This window comes from Ananas comosus, linkage group 16 (genome assembly GCF_001540865.1).
Source record: "Ananas comosus cultivar F153 linkage group 16, ASM154086v1, whole genome shotgun sequence".
In the NCBI taxonomy this organism is placed as follows: Eukaryota; Viridiplantae; Streptophyta; class Magnoliopsida; order Poales; family Bromeliaceae; genus Ananas; species Ananas comosus.
The window spans coordinates 9,383,742-9,404,088 of NC_033636.1; the positions used below are offsets into that span (position 1 = coordinate 9,383,742).

Sequence of the window (20,347 nt, forward strand, 5' to 3'; positions counted from 1 at the left end):
TTAGGGCCGTTTTTTCTTCTTCCATCTGCCTAAGAAAGGTGACGGAATTTAATTAGAAAACATCGCAACCGTCCCTGGCTCACGCCATTCAATGCTGGTGGATGATTGTGGTGAGTGTTTGGTCCCGTGGCTTTATCGCATTTGACGTGTACGCACTCCGTTGTTGACCGCATCCTACTAGGGATGCAAACGTAACGGATCCTGAAGTGGAAGGATTTCTCATCTCCCGCCACGTCTTATTCTGGGGAGTGGGATAGATCGTTTTTTTTTTTTTTTAATTTCTAAAATTCGGAGCAAGTTGGGACAAGAGTGGTTTGTTGGCGGATCAAAATGAATCTAGAGAAGAAAGAAATTATGTCCCGCACTTCATAGCAAATCGGGGCAGATTATTAAAATTAAAAGCTAGAATATATTTAAAAAAAAGGAGCAAAACTGTATGTTATTGCATCGTTTCTTGGCATCCGCTATCTGAATTAATAATTCGAGCCACTAAACTTGATTTAGATTATTTTAATATTTAACTTTTAAATTTTATAATTTTTTGATATTATTTTATCTAATAATCAAATAATTTCTAATTTAACTTTTTAATAATTAATATAAAATAAATTTAAGACTACTTAATCACTAGGAAAATAAAATTTAAAAATTACAAAAATATGAGCCTTAATTTATGAAGTTCAAATAGTATAAATTATTTATACCGGTGCCTATCGTGGAATCAGCTGTTTTATTATTGGAAACAATCTACAAGTAAATATGTACTTCCATTTACTCTAAGGGATAATTGCCTTATACTCCTCATACATTTGAAAATATCCGATTTATCTCTACTTTTTCTTTCTTTCTAAAATACCCCTCATATGTTTCACCGTTATTGCAAATTACCCATGCAGTTATCTCCTGTTAAGTTAATTTGAGTTAAATGTGAGTTAAATATCTACCATAGTTAAAATTAAAATGTCAATTTTGCCCTTAACTTAAGGGCAAATAAGAAAGGTTGGTGACGGTAGAGGGGTATATTGGAAAAGACCAAAAGTCAAAACACTTTTTTTGCCCCTGATTTTAAGAGCAAATAAGAAAGACAGTGATGGTAGAATGATATATTTGAAAGGGCAAAATAGTAATTTTACAGAAATAATAGAGTTATTTAACAGATTTTAACTCTAGGTATATTAGAAATAGGTTGGAACGTAAGAGGAGTATTTTCAATATTAGCCTTCTAAGAGAGGTAAATCGAAAAGTCGAGAACATTTCAGAGGTATATAAGCAATTGCCCCTACTTCTAAATATATTCTAATTTTGTTTTTGTATGTGAGAGAGAGAGAGAGAGAGATGTTTTTTGTCCAACACTTATTATGGACTCGGTCTTCTAATAATTAATTTATGGTGGGTGCCAGAGAACCACCTGAATTTAATTTCTTCCGTGGTCAAGCTCTCCTTAATACACCTTAATACATTGATTAATTTCCAAATACACTAATTTTGGATAAATTGCACTAGTCCCCAAAGTTTCTCCTAAGTTTTATTTTACTTCTCAAACTCTAAGTTTCGGCATCAGTGGTGATCAGTAAACAATTAAAAGAGTTTTATTTTGGTCTTTACATAGGTTTACAATTAAAGAATTATCGATTGCCTACGCTGAGTGCAACTACATGGGTTTACGATCAGCTAACTTTTTCCATCGTATATTTTATTTCTGCTATTCATTGAGTTATAATTTTTGCTCAATATGAAAATTAGACAACATTTGAATTAAAAGTACGAGATGCATAAGAAAATGATAATTTCATAGTGTACGAATAAATAAATGAAATAGGTGCAAACAATCATTACTAATATAGAATAACGACTAACATGAAACAGTATACTAATTTTTATATTTTGAAAGACTTGAAAAGAAACTCCCGAAGTACTTTATAATTTTTCTGCTTTAATGCTATAAGATAATAATAATAGGAACCAACAACAATTTCTAACATCATTTCATAGCAACTAAAAACCAAGTATATATAAAATATTTATAATTTTTAAAACGTTTTAACCTATAGAATACAGACGTATTTAAACACCACAATCATGTGGACCACAATCATGTAGAAAATCAGGCCTCAAGGAATTGTACATAGGACAGACGCATGAAAAAGATGATATTTTTTCAGAGAGAGAACACGTACGGTAGTTGACTACTTGCTTCGTTTATAAAGTTTTTTTAAAACAAATTCAGTTAAAATATAATTTTTTTAAGTCATGGGTATAGTACATATTGCAATATAACGCAATGATGTTTGGTTGTACTATATAAAACGACGACATATATCGATACGCAGTGTACACGGGCGCCGACAGAGTTGACGCTAAGTGCTGCAGTATGCATGCAGATATACATTTGCTGACAAGCAGATCTACTGCTGTGTCAAGACAAATATGTTTGATTTGTTGCAAATTAACGGCCGGCAGCAACGTTGTCGGTCGAGTCGCGTCATGACTCACGGGCGAGAAGGGCTGCTATCTAGAAAATGCATTACATCTGCGCATTTATGAGGTGAAAGAGCGGGGTGCGGCAACGCTGAACAGAACGACGGAGACGGAGAGGGAGAGGGAGATGAGATTGAGATGGAACGAATTAATGATATCGGACTTATGTTAATATCACGTAGCTGGATCACTTACAGCTGTTCCGCATGCACATGAAGTTGAAATTACATAACGAGACTCTATAGCTGTATTGACGTGTGTGTATATCCGAATTGACTGCGATTCCAAATACAACTGTAATAGAAAAAAAAAAAAAAAGTAATTATATTTGTCGAATGGATCGTTAATAAAAGACTAATCAACTTATGAACTAACACAGAAGTGATTTGATGGATTCTTGTATGGGCCATTTTTTTCAGCGTGACGAGAAAAGAAGAGAGAGTGAATGAAGCTGAGATCGCCCCACGTGTCATTCCTGAATCAACTTAATTTTTCATCAGTGGTGGGGCGCGGTTTCCTGTAAACATCTCGTGCCGTTTTAAATCTCAATCACCGTAGCTTTCGTTCATTTAAAACCAACCATATTAGATTAGGGAAGAGATCATCACCATCATCGTTATTAAGCTCCTCCTATTTATAGCTGATTTTATATATTGATAAGTTTCTGGACGAGTTCTAAACTACTGTTCCACGGGTGCTAAGCTAAGAGGTCAGGGATTTAATTCTCTGTCAGTGTAATTATAAAATAAGAGCGTTCTAACCCTCGTTTTTTGCAAAAAAAAAAAAATAAAAAAAAAATTATACATTTGTGAACACACAGGCTTTGTGGGGTAAATATACTGGCTAGCAGAAAAAACAAAAAGAAGCACTTATTTTTGTCATTTGTCAACTTGTGCACAGAGAGAGAGAGAGAGAGAGAGAGAGAGAGAGAGAGAGAGAGGAGAGGTGTGAAGTTTGTTACATACTGTTTTCACAAGTGATAGTCATGAGCAATTTCACACTTTCTCACTCTAGTTCCATATGATTTAAAGTATATCAATTTAGTATCTTGTGATTTTATTTTTATATTTTTATTATCGATTCCACAAATTTTTTTTGTTAAATGAGTGAGAAAGTTAAAACTAAAGGGTACTAAAGTGAATATTCGATAAATCTAGATAGGCTATCTGAAGCTTTTTTGGTATATAATTTAACGAAATATTAACAAAAAAATTGACGAAAAGATAGAAATGAAACCACTGGACACTAATTTGATACACTCTAAACCAAATGGTACTAAAATGAGAAAGTGCAAAACCAAATGGGTGGTATTTAAAATTTATCCTATTTTTAAATTCAAAATATAAATATATATTTTTAACTAAAAGTATCAAAATTAAAAAGTTAATATAACAATAAAATATTAGTAGATAGAATAGACATAATATATAAATATTTATCTTAATAAGAAAAGATATTGAATGATAAAAATATTTAATAAAAATAAAATATTAATAATTGGAGAAAAAAGAGGAACTATCATTACGTTATTTAATTTGTGTACAAAAAAGATAAATGTTGAAATGNATATATATATAGAGTAAAGATCATAATTTTTTATTTTTTTTGGTGATGTTATGGTTAGAAGGTTATCTTGGCATCAAAATATTAGGTGACAAATCAGCTCTGCAAGTTAGAAAAATTTTTGGCAACTTAGTTGTGCTCTCCTGGTTTAATTCCCAATTTATGATTAATTAGTAAAGTTATCCGCGCATTGCGGCGGGCAGATACTATAAGAGACAGAAGATTGACAAACTAAAATATTTTAAAATTTTTTCACGTGTCATGAGAAATCAATAAATACAAATAAAAGATATGAAACAGATATAGCAAAATTTATAATTTCAGCAAATAAATTACACGCAATAATAATAAAAAAAAACAGCAATAGAACACTATTCCATACGCATCTTAATTGTGTTGCTCATATCGGAAAGGCGAATCTTGATCTCCACTTCTCATTCACCGCCATTGTCAGCGATCTCCACTTCTCATTCACCGCCATTGTCAGCGTCGAGTTCCTGTTTAATTACGGCAATACATATCTTATTTTATTTGTTTTTTTTATAATATTGATTTGTTTAGATGACAATGAATATGAACATATTAATTAAGAAATAGACACGTAGAAAAACGAAACATCACGCGGGGATAAAAGATAATAAATTTGATCATTAAGAATTAGGAAGAAAGCAAGAATGAGAGAAGAAGGTAAGGACGAAGGAGACTTTGCAATGTGGCAAAGTTTATGAAGAAGAATGTATAGGTATAAATAGATAGATTGACTACGAAGTGAAGCTTCCGTAAATGCTCTGAACTGTAAAAGTTGTCAACATTAATGAATCATGAAAATGTCCATAGAAAAGTATTCAGGCTAGCAATTAAACCAAGCTGCATCCGAATGCCATGAACTTACATCGGGTTCGGGTTAAGATCAATTTCGTCTCGAGTTTAAATGAGACGAGCTTGAGAGAAACGGGCTTGAACTGCACTACTAGTTTGGTCCATGCACAGCGCACTCTTGTGGGCTTCAGCCCAAATTTCGTAGCCCAATAAATAAAGCCCAAATATCCTGAGTCTAGACCAAATTTGCCCACGTCAAATATCGTGCACGACTAATTCATCAAGTCCGTTCGATCTGAGCAAACCAAGCTCGACCCCGGTCCAATAAACCCAACTTTTGGGATCCCGTCTAAATTCATAATTCGGCATGGTGGGATTCGAATTTAAGATCTCATGTTTTAATATATTATTTATAACAACCCTAATTCTCCCAAGTTTAAGATATCAGAGAATGTAATTTTATATTATATATTCAAATATACTTTACTCCCACAAATTGTATTCTACATAGCGTGAATGAGATCCAATGTCATCATCTATCATAACTTGGAATTCTAATTAATTCATCGTAATCTATGCACTTAATGACAATTTAGAAAACTCTTTACAGATGTGATCTTAGTCATATATATATATATATAAGAACTGTCATGGACATAGATTCGAGGCACCAATTAAACAAAATTGTTAGGAACATTTCCTTAAATTTATTTAATATTTAGCTGGTCGATAATATTTTAATTTTAAAATTTAAACTAATTATTTTACTAAATTTATAATGGCAAGAATTTCATAAAATATACTCACTATATTTATAAAAATAAACAACGTATTGAATTTTTAAGTCAAAATAGTGTTGATCAACTCGAACTAGATAAATGAAAAGTTGGATAGTAAAATCAAAATGTTTAAAAAGATAATAAAATTAAAATATTGGAAATTATGGTAGCTAACAAAAAAATATCCATAGTTTTGATAGGTTTTATACCCTTTTACTATAAAAGAAACTTTCGGCCAAAATTCGCTTATGCAACCCTGCAATAATACACAATATACCAGTAAAATAATTGTTTGATACAAAACTGTAACACCTCAAGTGACATCCAAGATGCAAATTAGCTAGTTTAGGCACGACTTAATTGATATAAATATAGCAATAGTTAACCAAACATTATCAAAAGAAATATGATATAAATAGCTTTATGCATAAATTTGTGGTTGTGGTAATAAATGATATTCAAGGGAGAAAGAGATATAAAAAATATGAGGTACTCTTATCCCCTTTATACTCAAACGCTAATTTTTTACCTGAGAATAGTAGTTTTCGGTTATCCCCACCAACACCTCCATTTTCTATATAAAACTATCTAAAATTGTTCTTATCTCCAGGAATCATAGAAGTTAGGACAATAAGGATGAAGGAATTTGAGCGCTTATGTAGCTAATAACTCTGCCACCTTCATACTTGATTTAGGTGCATAGCAGCCTTGTGGCGCTGCCCTTTCAGGTATATCCCATACATCGATCCAATTTTCAATCAAACACTATTTTTTTTATTCCCATACTTGTATCTATACCTGTAATAGCTAGTTCTTACTTATATCCGAACCAAACGGTACCTTACAATATTGCGAATGATAAATTTGGAGGGAAAAAAAGAAACATAGTATAGTTATATATCAGACGATCATAGAAATATTTATTCAAGTAAAAGCTGGTTATACTTGTTACTATCCAAATAATGCTGACTTTTGAAAAAAAAAAATACATACATAAAAGTAAACTTATAAAAGAGAAAAAAAAAAAAAAGAAGCTCATTCTTTCTGACATTTCTAAACAATTCATCTATGAGACAAAGCTCTTGTGTGGCCCGCAGCTAATTGCCTTCGTGCTCATAAATTACCTACTTCTTTTAATAAAATTTTATTTTTAAAAAAATTAATTTACTTATTAATTAAAAAGCTGGAATAAAATTTTAAGTTTCTAAACCAATTGATTGAAAGTATAATATATAAAAATTTCGACTATATATAAAACAATCTATTAAATCCGAATTAGTCATAATAATTTTTTTAGAAAAATAATTGCCAAATTTTTCTTTACTATGCACGGGAAACTCCCTTCATCTCACCGTGCTCGCGTGTGCCATCTTCACATGCAGCTAGGGATGCAAACGGGGCGGATCCGGGGGCTGAAGAGTTCTCCCACCTCCCGCTTCATTTTTTATCGGGGCGGGGCGGATTCGGGACGGATTACTTTTTATTTTATTTTTGGCTCCCACTTACCGCTCCATTCGGGACGGATTGGGGCGGGAGCCGGATTTTTGACGGATCGGGACGGATTGAAGGAAGAAAAGAGTTTTCCACCTCCCGCTCCATTTACTTGGCGGATCGGGACGGATTCGGAACGGATTATATTTTTTTATATTTTTTATTTTCACTTACCACCCCATTCGAGATGGATCGGGACGGAGCTCCACCAACCCGGATCCATTTGCATCCCAACGTGCCGCCGACTCCAAATGGTCTCTCTGCTCTCCTCACTTCAAATCCACACACTCCTACCCCAAAAAATAAAAAAAATAAAAAGAATACAAAAATACAAAAAAGAGAGCAAACATTAACAGAAACACTCACACAGAGGATGTGGGTTGCAGCAAACTGAGCCACCTTCGCCTCGGCGATTCCATCCTTCCGCATCCGATCCATCCCCGTTGCTCAATGCTCCTCCTCCTCCTCCTCCTCCTCCTCCTCTCCGTCATCGTCGCTGCAGCCGCCGCCGCCGCCGCCGCCGCCGCCTATGCCGCCATCAGTGCCTCCCATGACCCTTCTTTTCTCTCTCTCTCTCTCTCTTTGTTTATGTCATTCTGACCCTGCCTAGTGGTGGAAAAATTCTAGAATGCAACGGGTATATTAGTGACGTGGCGTAACAAATCAATCAAATTAATTTTTTTAAAAATATATGTTCTATTATGATTGTAAAAAGATTTGTTTATTGTATTTTTATTTGAAAAGAAAAAATGTGATTGGTTTGTTATTGATGACGTGGTACAAATATGACAGTGTAGAATCCCTCCTAGTGGTGGGGTTAGAGTGAGGAGAAGCAATAATTAGTTTAAAAAAAAAGAGGGTAGGAAAAATTTAGAAGAGAAAAAAAGAGATGATAAAACCTTTTGTCCTTGGATGTGACAGAGGATGTGAGAAGGAGAGAAGATTAATTAATAAAATAGAAAAAAAGTGATGGTGACTGTAGGTGAGACATTAAGGGGGCGTTTGGATTGACGAATTTGTAGATTCAACGTAAGTCAAGTGTAGTGGTGTTTGATTTTTCCTGAAGTGTGATTATTTTTCTGTTGTTTGTTTTGACGTAACTTGTACCACTGAAAGTTAAATTCAATCATTTCTGCTGCTTGTTTTGATGTAACTTGGTGCCGGTAAAATTAGTTTTTTGAGTTCCGTTGTTTGTTTTGATGTAAGTAAGTGGATCCCATTATCTCCTAAATATAGTAATAAATTTATCACTATAAAATTTAACCTATTATATAATTAAATTTTTTATTATTATTTAAAGATAATCTTAATTTATTATAAATAAGGTAATTTTAACCCATTATAAAGAAAGNCAAGTCTAATGGAGCCGATCGTCAATTTGGAAGCGGCATCATTGAAAACAACTTGGTAGCACGAAGGCTTCCGTGCTACCGATAGTATACCAGCCTAGCTCTATATATATATATATATATATATATAGTAAAGATCAAATTTTTTATTTTTTTTGGTGATGTTATGGTTAGAAGGTTATTTTGGCATCAAAATATTAGGTGACAAATCAGCTCTGCAAGTTAGAAAAATTTTTGATTACTTAGTTGTGCTTTCCTTGTTTAATCCCAATTTATGATTAATTGACCACGAAGTGAAGCTTCCGTAAATGCTCTGAACTGTAAAAGTTGTCAACATTAATGAATCATGAAAATGTCCATAGAAAAGTTTTCGGGCTAGCAATTAAACCAACCTGCATCCGAATGCCATGAACTTACATCGGGTTCGGGTTAAGATCAATTTCGCCTTGAGTTTAAATGAGACGAGCTTGAAAGAAACGGGCTTGAACTGCACTACTAGTTTAGTCCATGCACAGCGCACTCTTGTCGGCTTCAGCCCAAATTTCGTAGCCCAATAAAAAAAGCCCAAATAGCCCGAGTCTAGACCAAATTTGCCCACATCAAATATCGTGCACAACTAATGCATCAACTCAGTTCGATCTGAGCAAACCAAGCTCGACCCCGGTCCAATAAACCCAACTTTTGGGATCCCGTCTAAATTCATAATTCGGCATGATGGGATTGGAATTTAAGATCTCTTGTTTTAATATATTATTTAAAACAACCCTAATTCTCCGAAGTTTAAGATGTCAGAGAATGTAATTCTATATTATATATTCAATATACTTTACTCCCACAAATTGTATTCTACATAGCGTGAATGAGATCCAATTTCATCATCTATCATAACTCGGAATTCTAATTAATTCATCGTAATCTATGCCTTTAATGACAATTTAGAAAATTCTTTACAGATGTGATCTTAGTCATATATATATTTACTATTTAAGAACTGTCATGGAAATAAATTTGAGGCACCAATTAAACAAAATTGTTAGGAACATTTCCTTAAATGTATTTAATATTTAGCTGGTCGATAATATTTTAATTTTAAAATTTAAACTAATTATTCTACTAAATTTATAATTGTAAGAATTTCATAAAATGTACTCACTATATTTATAAAAATAAACAACGTATAGAATTTTTTAAGTCAAAATACTATTGATTGACTCGAACCAAATAGATGAAAGGTTGGATAGTAAAATTAAAATATTTAAAAAATAATAAAATTAAAATATTGGAAATTATGGTAGCCATCAAAAAATATCCGTAATTCTAATAGGTTTTATACCCTTTTAGTATAAAAGAAACTTTCGGCCAAAATTCGTTCATGCAGCCTGCAATAATGCACAATATACCAGTAAAATAATTGTTTGATACAAAACTGTAACACCTCAATTGACATCCAAGATGCAAATTAGCTAATTTAGGCATGACTTAATTGATATAATATAGCTATTAATAGTATTTGTTCTTTTTTGCTATTAAATTTTTAATTTTTAGATTAATTCATTTGATCATTTTTAATCATTAATTAAATATTATAACCCTAAGAGGATCACTCAATCCTAAAGGACTAATATCATATTAACCTTGAGTCATTTTTATTAGTTCCCAAAAATAAGGTTACCAAGATATCTAGAGAGATTGAAAAGGACAACAGTGACTCTGCCTTTGTCTACATTTTCTGATTTTAAGATAGAGAGGAGTTTAGAGAGGGAGGAGATTGGGATTACTTAAAATGAAAGAAAAGTAAAATATGTATGGTGAATATAAGGGATACGTTGTGTCTTTCGTAGCGAGTTGTGGGATCAAGCACGAGCGCAGTGTACAGACCCCAGTGTATATGAAAACAGCTCTGCACTGCCTTTTTTATTCTACATCATATATATATCATACATAGACCCCAACGTACAGAGACTCCACGTTCATACATATATTCTACATCTTCACCACATCTACATCATAAATAGACCCCAAGGTAGAGAGACTCCATGTTCACACGACAATTAAACATTTATAACATACACCAATCCATATATATATATATATATATATATGGATCGGTATACTAGTTCACACCACATCACGTACGTCTCTCTCTTATTTTCTCTCTCTCTCTCAATCCACAACCCTGTACATACGTACGTGCATCCTCCTAAGTGCGGCGGGTCCACACAACATGGTCTTGCAGGAGGAAGTGGCAAATGGGCACAGTCCCGGGCTTCACCTTGAGCACCTGGAAAGCCAGGTGTTTCGGGTTCCACGCCGCCGTGTCCGCGTGGCAAACCGCCACCGCGTCCACCGCCGCCCCGTCTTTCCCGACCATCTTCACCATGTACGCCCTCGTCGATCCCACCATGTGGCAGTAGAAGACCGCGTACGCGTATGCCTCCATGTGGCACACCACCCCATCACTCCCGGCCAGTTTACGGACGCCGGACGATACGATTGTGTACTCCTGCTTCGGAGCACCCTGCCATCAAATATATATAAAATATTAAAATATATATTATTGATCAAAAATTTATATTGCCGCTCTGAAAGTAATATTCTGTATGTATATTTTTAAGTAGCTATGATTGCCTAACCAGTTGAGTTTTTTCTGTCTAATTTAATTATGAATATTTTTTTTTTTGTCAAAGTCCTTTGAACTTAATTTAGAATTGTTAACTGCATGTAATCATTTATAGTTTAAATAAAATAAAAGAGATAGTACATAAATTAATTTTTAATATATTGCAATGAGAAAATGCTAGTTCTACACCGAAATTAAGTAGTTCGAATGATTATGTATAGTCGTACCAAATTTTGGAAAAATCTGGTATTTCTTTTTGTACTTTATTTATTTAATTCATACTTATATTTTACTCTATAGAAAATCCGTAAGGAAAAATGCTTGTAACGCAATATTAAATTACTGCTCGATCTTTGGTAGCTATAGCTAAGGGTGTGTTTCATTCCTCGTAAAATCACCCTGAATTTTTTTTTTGGTTGAAAGGTGAGATTTCCGTGTTTGGTGGCTCATAAAATAATTTTTTAATAAACTTTATTTTACAAATTCTGAGGAAAAACGAGGATTTATTTTATAGTATTAAATATATATATACATATATATAGAGTGAGGCTACTATACTTCTGAAAGCACGGAGCCTTCCGTGCTTCCAGGTCGTTTTCGATGTTGCGACTTTTGAATCGTCGATCGGCTCCGTTAAACTTGATCTAGAGTATTTGAAGTACCTAGAAAATAAATTTTGCAATTTTTCGATATCATTTGCCTAGTGAACTAAGGGGCTCAAAATCAACGACTGAAAATAAAAATCTTACAAAACGTGATAATATGACATTAAAATTTTAGATCGAAGATATTGATCTTGTTCTATATAGTATAAAGAATTTTCTATCAAAATTTCAGGTGATTTGGATATTTCTACACCGTTAAACTTGCAAACGGCTCACCACGGCCATTAAAATTATTGATTTTTAGTCCCTTCGATCACCAGGCAAATAATATCGAAAAATTATAAAATTTATTTTCTAGATTTTTCAAATACTCTAGATCAAGTTTAACGGAGCCGATCGACGATTCGAAAGTCGCAACATTGAAAACGACCTGGAAGCACAGAAGGCTCCGTGCTTCCAGAAGCATAGTAGCCTCACTCTATAATCTATATATATATATACTATTATATTATATTATATATTTATTGTATAATATATTTTAAATATATTTTATTTACCAATATAAATTATAATATTAATATATGTAATACGATAATTATTATATATTAATAATATTATATATATATATATATATATATATATATATATATATATATATATATATATATAGAGTTTTGCTAGAATATTATCGGTAATAAACGGCTCGATTTACTACCAATTTATTTTTTATGACAGAGCTTCCAAATTGATGATCGACACCGTTAAGCACGATCTAAACTATTTAAACTATCTAGAAATCAAATTTCACACATTTTCGATATTGTTCTTTTGTCCATTAAGTAAATAGAAAAATAAATGGCTGAAAATGAATATCTTTCAAAAAGTGATGATACAATTTTTATCTTTGAGATCTAGAGTCTAGATCTTATTTTAAATAGTTTAAATAATTTTTTAACAAAAATTTAGTTGATTTGAACTCTTCTATACCGTTAAACGGGCAAACGCACCATATCGGCCATTAAAATTATAAATTTTGTGACGCTTTGATCGTTAAGTTAGTGATGCCAAAAAATCATGTAATTTAATTTCTAGATAATTTAAATGATCTAGATCATGTTCAACGATGCCGATCGTCGATTTGAAAGCTCTATCATAAAAAATAATCAGTAGTAAACTGAACAGTTTACTATCAATAGTAGCCCAGTCAAACTCTCTCTCTCTCTCTATATATATATATATATATATATATATAATAATGGTTTATTTTTAATTTTTTCTTTCTTTCTTATTCTTTCAACCAAAACAACCGAACGAAAATTTTTTTTTTTTTTTTACAAATCAAATGCTAAAAGATATAAAATTTATTTTCTTTCGAAAATTTTTTTTCCACGGAATTTTCTTTTTCGCAGTTTTACGTGAAACCAAACCGGCCCTGAATCTTTTTCGAGAAAAACCTTCTTAGCGACAATGGTCGACACGGCCCGCACGTCGCGCGTCCCGAGGCTCGACGTGCTGAAGTCGACCATGGACTCGAGTGACGTGGCGCAGAACTTCTTCTCCCCCTTCATCGCCGGCGCCTCGCAATCTCTGGCCGTCTTCCTCATCCACTGGGCCTCGATGGAGTCCGGCTGGATCGCAAACCGGCCGAGGACTTCCGGAAGCTTCTCGACGGAGAACGGGATCGAGTCGGCTTCTTTCCTGGGGAGGAAAGCGGGGGCGAAGGTGAGTTCCGGGAAGTAGAGGGTCATCTTCTTCCCGGGGGGGAGGTCCTTTTCCAGGAAGAAGGGTGCGACGCTGAGGTCGCCGCGGAGCTGGGTATGGGAGGCGGCGTAATTAAACGTCGCCCTGTCAGTAACGGAGGCGGCGTAATTACGGTTGTCGTCAGTATCGAAGGCGGCGGGGCCCACGCTGACCCCGGCCCATCTGGGGCCGACGTGGACGTTCGTCGTTGGCTTGCGCTTCCCCGGATACACGTGGACGCCCACTCCCTTCCCCACGCTGACCGAGGTCGCGGCTTTCTCCCCGGCCGCCGTTTCTGTAGTTAAGTACGTACGTACCGACATGAAATAAAAAAAAAAAAAAGTGAATCGTAGCGGTATTAAAATAAAAATTTTTGGTCAATGGATGCGATTTGCAGAATATTAAAAAAAGTATTTATAATTTTCTATTGAACTTTTTTTTATTGAATTTACTACTATATGATAATTATATGATATATATGTCAGCATAAAATTTTGGTCCACCAATTAATTGCTATCTAAAAAAACAAAAAAAAATATTTCTGGAACGTAGGGGCTTACAGCCGCTCTAATTAATATTTTATTATTTTAAAAACAAATATAATTAATAAAAAAATGATCTCAAAACAATCTAATACAAATTTCGGTCAAAAAGGAGAGAGATAGAGAGACGAGAGCTTAGGAGGTTGCTAATGGCGCTTGGCATAGGAGTGTTAGGTAGGATGGAACGCCAATAAACTTGTGCAGGTGAAGTTGCATGTGCAGTTGCTGCTGCGGCAACCTGAAACAGTACGCATAAATAATGAACTAACTGCCTCGCATGTATTCACATCTCTTGTAAAATGTAATGGTGATCAGAGAAGCCAGATTTTATTAATTACTTACGAGTAGTAGGGAGAGGAGAGGTAACCAGCGACCCATGTTTGAAGCTCTGTACACTTGCAATGAGTTAAGAGGGGATCGAAGTGATGGGTTTATATAGGGGTTAGGAAACTAGAATTAGGAAGGTAATTAATTTAAAATATAAAAGCGTGAGGAGAATAGGGCGGTTTTTTTTTTCTATCTACCGAAGAAAAGTGCCGGAACTAAATTCCAAGACATCCCAACCATCCTGGNATATATATATATATATATATATATATGGATCGGTATACTAGTTTACACCACGTACGTCTCTCTCTTATTTTCTCACTCTCTCAATCCACAACCCTGTACGTACGTACATGCATCCTCCTAAGTGCGGCGGGTCCACACAACATGGTCTTGCAGGAGGAAGTGGCAAACGGGCACAGTCCCGGGCTTCACCTTGAGCACCTGGAACGCTAGGTGTTTCGGGTTCCACGCCGCCGTGTCGACGTGGCAAACCGCTGCTGCGTCAACCGCCGCCCCGTCTTTCCCGACCATTTTCACCATGTACACCCTCGTCGATTCCACCAGGTGGCAGTAGAAGACCGCATACGCGTATACGTCCATGTGGCACACCACCCCATCACTCCTGGCCAGTTTACGGATGCCGGATGACACGATAGTGTACTCCTGCTTCATAGCACCCTGCCATCAAATATAAAATATTAAAATATATACTATCGATCAGAAATTTATATTGCCGCTCTGAAAGTAATATTCTGTACGTTATATATTTAAGTACTGCGATTGTCTGACCAGTTGAATTTTTCCTGTCTAATTTAATTATAAAATTTTTTTTTGTCAATGTCCTTTAAACTTAATTTAGAATTGTTAACTGCATGTAATCATTTATAGTTTAAATAAAATAAAAGAGATAGTACATAAATTAATTTTTAATATATATATTGCAATGAGAAAATGCTAGTTCTACAGCGAAATTAAGTAGTTCGAATGGTTATGTATAGTCGTACCAAATTTTGGAAAAATCTGGTATTTCTTTTTGTACTTTATTTATTTAATTCAAACTTATATTTTACTTATTTAATTCAAACTTATATTTTACTCTATAGAAAATCCGTCAGGAAAAAATGCTAGTAACGCGATATTATATTAAATTACTGCGCGATCTCTGGCAGAGCTACAGCTAGCTAAAACTTTTTCGAGAAAAACCTTCTTAGCGAAGGTGGTGGACACCGCCCGCACGTCGCGAGTCCCGAGGCTCGACGTGCTGAAGTCGACCATGGACTCGAGCGACGTGGCGCATAACTTCTTCTCCCCCTTCATCGCCGGCGCCTCGCAATCTCTAGCCGTCTTCCTCATCCACTGGGCCTCGATGGAGTCCGGCTGGATCGCAAACCGGCTGAGGACTTCCGGAATCTTCTCGACGGAGAACGGGATCGAGTCGGCTTCTTTCCGGGGGAGGAAAGCGGGGGCGAAGGTGAGTTCCGGGAAGTGGAGCGTCATCCTCTTCCCGGGGCGGAGGTCCTTTTCCCGGAAGAAGTTGGGTGCGACGCTGGGGTCCTCGCGGAGCTCGGTATCGGAAGCGTCGTAGCGAATATTGCCAGTCGCGAAGGGGCCCACGCTGACCCCGGCCCATCTGGGGCCCACGTGGACGCTCGTCGTTGGCTTGCGCTTCCCGGGATCCACGTGGACGCCCACTCCCTTCCCCACGCTGGCCCAGCTCGCGGCTTTCTCCTCGGCCGCCGTTTCTGTAGTTAAGTACGTGCGTACGTACGTACATGAAAGAAAAAAAAAAATACGTCAATCGTAGCGGTATTAAAATAAAATTTTTTGGTCAATGGATGCGATCTGCAGAAAGGAGTATAAATATTAAAAGTTTTTGTAATTTCTATTGAACTTTTTTTTATTGAATTTACTACTATATGATAATTATATGATATATATGTCAGCATAAAATTTTGGTCCACCAATTAATTGCTATCTAAAAAAACAAAAAAAAATATTTCTGGAACGTAGGGGCTTACAGCCGCTCTAATTAATATTTTATTATTTTAAAAACAAATATAATTAATAATAAAATATGATCTCAAAACAATCTAATACAAATTTCGGTCAAGAAGGAGAGAGATAGAGAGACGAGAGCTTAGGAGGTTGCTAATGGCGCTTGGCATAGGAGTGTTAGGTAGGATGGAACGCCAATAAACTTGTGCAGGTGAAGTTGCATGTGCAGTTGCTGCTGCGGCAACCTGAAACAGTACGCATAAATAATGAACTAACTGCCTCGCATGTATTCACATCTCTTGTAAAATGTAATGGTGATCAGAGAAGCGAGATTTTATTAATTACTTACGAGTAGTAGGGAGAGGAGAGGTAACCAGCGACCCATGTTTGAAGCTCTGTACACTTGCAATGAGTTAAGAGGGGATCGAAGTGATGGGTTTATATAGGGGTTAGGAAACTAGAATTAGGAAGGTAATTTATTTATTAAAATATAAAAGCGTGAGGAGAATAGCGCGGTTTTTTTTTTTTCTATCTACCTAAGAAAGGTGACGGAACTAAATTCCAAGACATCCCAACCATCGATCCTGGCTCGCGCCACTCAATGCTAACGGACGATGGTGGTAACTATCTGGTGCCGTGGCTCCATGGCATCCACTAGTAGGGATACAGACTTTAATTCAGAGACATCCCATCCACCCTGGCTCGCGCCACTCAATGCTAACGGACCATGGTGGTAACTATCTGGTGCCGTGGCTCTATGGCATCCACTAGGGATACAAACTGGACGGATGAGTGGATCCTGGCCCCCATTTACTTCTGGAATTGGGGCGGATCAATCTTTACTCTTTATGTTGTCGTTATTTATTGTTCGATTCAGAGCGCTTCAAGACAAAAGTGATTTGTTGGCGAATTAGACTGAATTGAGAATCGAAAAATTTTCTACCCCCACTTTATTTTTTTAGCGGATCAAGACGGATTCAAAATAATTTTTTTAAAAAAAATTTGGCTTCCGCTTACCCCCTTGCGGAGTGGATCGGTGCTGGAACTCTACCACCCCACGGTCTCCTCATGTCTCTTTCTCTTTTAATATTTTATTTTTTAAAAAGCAAAGGTAGTATACATTTTGAACAAAAGAAAAATTATGTATTATTGTACTGTTTCTGACGATGAGATATCCAAATTAATGACCAGTGCCCGATAAAATTGAATTAGATTATTTCAATAGTTCAAATTTCAAATTTTATAATATTTCAGCATCATTTACTTAGTAATCAAATAATTTCAAAACTATTTTTTAATAATTAATATAAAATAAATTTATGATAACTTAATCACTAGATAAATAAAATTAAAAAATTATAATATTTGAGCCTTTATGAAGTTCAAATAGTATAAATTATAGGTATCAAACGTTTCATTGTTGGAAACAATTTAAAAGTAAATGTATACCTCCATTTACTTCTGAATTTATTCTAATTTTGTATTTGTATGTGTGTGTGTGAGAGAGAGAGAGGAGACCGGGCAGGTTAGAGATGTTTTTTGCCCGACATTTATTATAGACTCAGTCTGCTGAAGTTATGACCAGGGAACCTCCCGAATTTAAGTTCTTTGGTGGTGGAAGCTCCTTAATACATGGATTTCCAAATAAACTTAGGCCCTGTTTGGATGCATAGTTAAAAAACTCCATGAAATTTTTATTCTATGATTTTAGTCTAAATGAAATACGGAATCCTATAACTACAAAAAAATTTCACAACTCTATTTTTAAGCTGTTTGGATACATATCATACAATTCCACAGAATTTATAACTATTAAATTTCTAAAATTTTAAAATTTAAAATTCAAAATTCAAAATTCAAAATTCAAAATTTAAAAATAAAATTTTAAAAATTAAAATTCAAAATTCAAAATATAAAAATAAAATTTAAAATTTAAAATTTAAAAATTAAATTAGATTTTCTGTTTTAAATTTGAAATTTAAAATTTGGAATTTGAAATTTAAAATTTGAAATTTGAAACTTTAAATAATAAAATGTAAAGTATACCATTTAAACTTTAAATTTTGAAATTTAAAAAATCTATAATTAAAATTTTAAATTTTAAATTTAATAATTTATAAATTTAAAATTTAAATTTAAGTTTAAATAAATTTATTGAATAAAAAAATTAAAAATTAAAATTAAATTAAATTTGAAATTTGAAATTTGAAATTTGAACTTTTTGAAAATTGAAATTTGAAATTTGAAATTGAAATTTGAACTTTTTGAAATTTGAAATTTGAAATTTTTGAAATTTGAAATTTGAAATTTAAAGTTTTTGAATTTGAAATTTGAAATTTGAAAGTTGAATTGAAATTTGAAATTTGAAATTTGAAATTTGAAATTTGAACTTTTTGAAATTTGAAATTTGAAATTTGAAAATTTGAAATTTGGAACTTTTTGAAATTTGAAAATTTGAAAATTTTGAAATTTGAAATTTGAAATTTTTGAAATTTGAAAATTGGGAAATTTGAAAGTTGAAGTTTGAAATTTGAACTTTTGAAATTTGAATGTAAAATTTGAAATTTGAAATTTGAAATTTGAAATCAAAATTAAAAATGAATTTTAAAATTTTAAAATTTGAAATTTAAAATTTTATGTTGAAATTTAAAATTTAGAAATTGATACATCTTCGGGAGCCCAAAATGGTGGAATTTTTTTTCCCTTGGTTAAAGTGGATTGTAAGTTACTCTTTTTTTTAGAGTATAGTATAACTATACTTCAAAAATTACGTCATTTTTTTTTTCTTCCAAACGCTTCATAGGATTATTTTTCTATCGGCGTAGCATAGTTTAACTATGCTACGTTTTTAGAGGTATCCAAATGGGGCCTTAAGGGTTTATTTTTGCTCATGTATTTTATACAATAAGATCGAAATAATATTTATTGATTCTGATTGTTGTTGTTTATTTTAAAGAAATCAAAATAATATTCAATGATTCCCATTGCATTCTGAAATGAAGATGACCAAATTTATTTGTGATCCAATTCGATTTTGAATTCCGGATTGAACCATTCCAAAGTATATATCACTCAAAACCTTCTCTCGGAAACTCCTGGATCCCCTACCTCCCCCTTCATCACTCTTTTTTCTCTTAACCAAAATTCTATCAAACTCTAGATATTTATTCCGATTTTCATTCCGATAATAAATCAAATATTTTTGGATGATTCGTCATTCTATGTTTCATTTTAATGCAATTCAATTTATTTTCTATTTCCATTTCAATCATGAACCAAACATGTCTGGTAAATTGCACCACTAGTCCCAAAACTTTTTGCTAAATTTTATGGCACGTTTGGTTTGGTTCAAAATAGAAATCGGAATAAGATTGGGAATGGATCGGAATTGAAAATAGAATGATTAAAACAACAATTTGTTTGGCTTATAAAAGGAATCAAAATCGGAATTATATTCAAATTAATTTTTTTTATTAAATTAAAATTTGTTATTCAAATTTTTAATCAAAATTTGAATCCAAATTTAAAATTAAAATTTGAATGTACAATTTAAGTTCAACGTCAAAGTCAAATTTCAATTTAGAACTATTAAATTAAAATTTTTAAAATTAAAAATTTAAATTTAAATTTAAATTTTAAATTTAAATTTAAAATTATAATTTGATTTAATGAATTTATATTTAGACTTATATTTGAATTCAAATAATTATTAGTAGAAAAGAAAATTTTCTCAATCACTTTGGAATTAATCAAAGTTGACTCTCACCTCTATGGTCGGAGTCATTTTTGAGGGATTCGAATTCTCCAAAATGAGAAACGGAATGCTAATCCTTCAACCCATATACTTTTTTTGAGAGATAGGTAGCATATTATTCGCTTCGTTTTATTTCATTTAAAAATAAACTTAGCTGGAAATGTGAATCAACTAGCTAGAATTCGAACTTGGGTCTCGGATACCAACCACCAAGCCATTTGCCACTTGCTCTAGGAACGATCAGTCTTCAACCCAAATACTAATAATAAAAATAATTTATTT

The 20,347-nt window shown here is 33.6% G+C and overlaps 1 protein-coding gene across 5 annotated transcripts; it reads right to left on the minus strand.

The window, feature by feature from the left end:
* LOC109721906 (BURP domain-containing protein 3-like) lies at positions 10,367-16,820 on the minus strand. Of its 5 annotated transcripts, none has more exons than XR_002219316.1 (5): positions 16,661-16,820; positions 16,448-16,556; positions 15,520-16,058; positions 14,578-14,994; positions 10,367-10,579 (listed from the first exon to the last, which is right to left on the minus strand). XR_002219316.1 is itself a non-coding variant. In XM_020249720.1 (4 exons), the coding sequence occupies exons 1-4, from the start codon at positions 16,694-16,696 to the stop codon at positions 10,680-10,682; spliced, it is 1,044 nt and encodes a 347-aa protein (XP_020105309.1). In that variant the 5' UTR covers positions 16,697-16,820; the 3' UTR covers positions 10,367-10,679. The 5 variants fall into 5 exon arrangements, 2 of the variants coding, with proteins under 2 accessions (XP_020105309.1, XP_020105308.1); XR_002219314.1 differs by having other exon boundaries at positions 15,520-16,088; XR_002219315.1 differs by having other exon boundaries at positions 10,367-10,575; positions 14,574-14,994; positions 15,520-16,088.

Excerpts from the sequence above, each read along its gene's own strand:
- LOC109721906 (XM_020249720.1), bottom strand. The coding sequence starts at position 16,696 with ATGGGTCGCTGGTTACCTCTCCTCTCCCTACTACTC. Across the intron at positions 16,557-16,660 it reads CTCTCCTCTCCCTACTACTC|GTTGCCGCAGCAGCAACTGC; the intron begins GTAAGTAATTAA and ends GTACTGTTTCAG. Across the intron at positions 13,740-16,447 it reads TAGCAACCTCCTAAGCTCTC|AAACGGCGGCCGGGGAGAAA; the intron begins GTCTCTCTATCT and ends ACTTAACTACAG.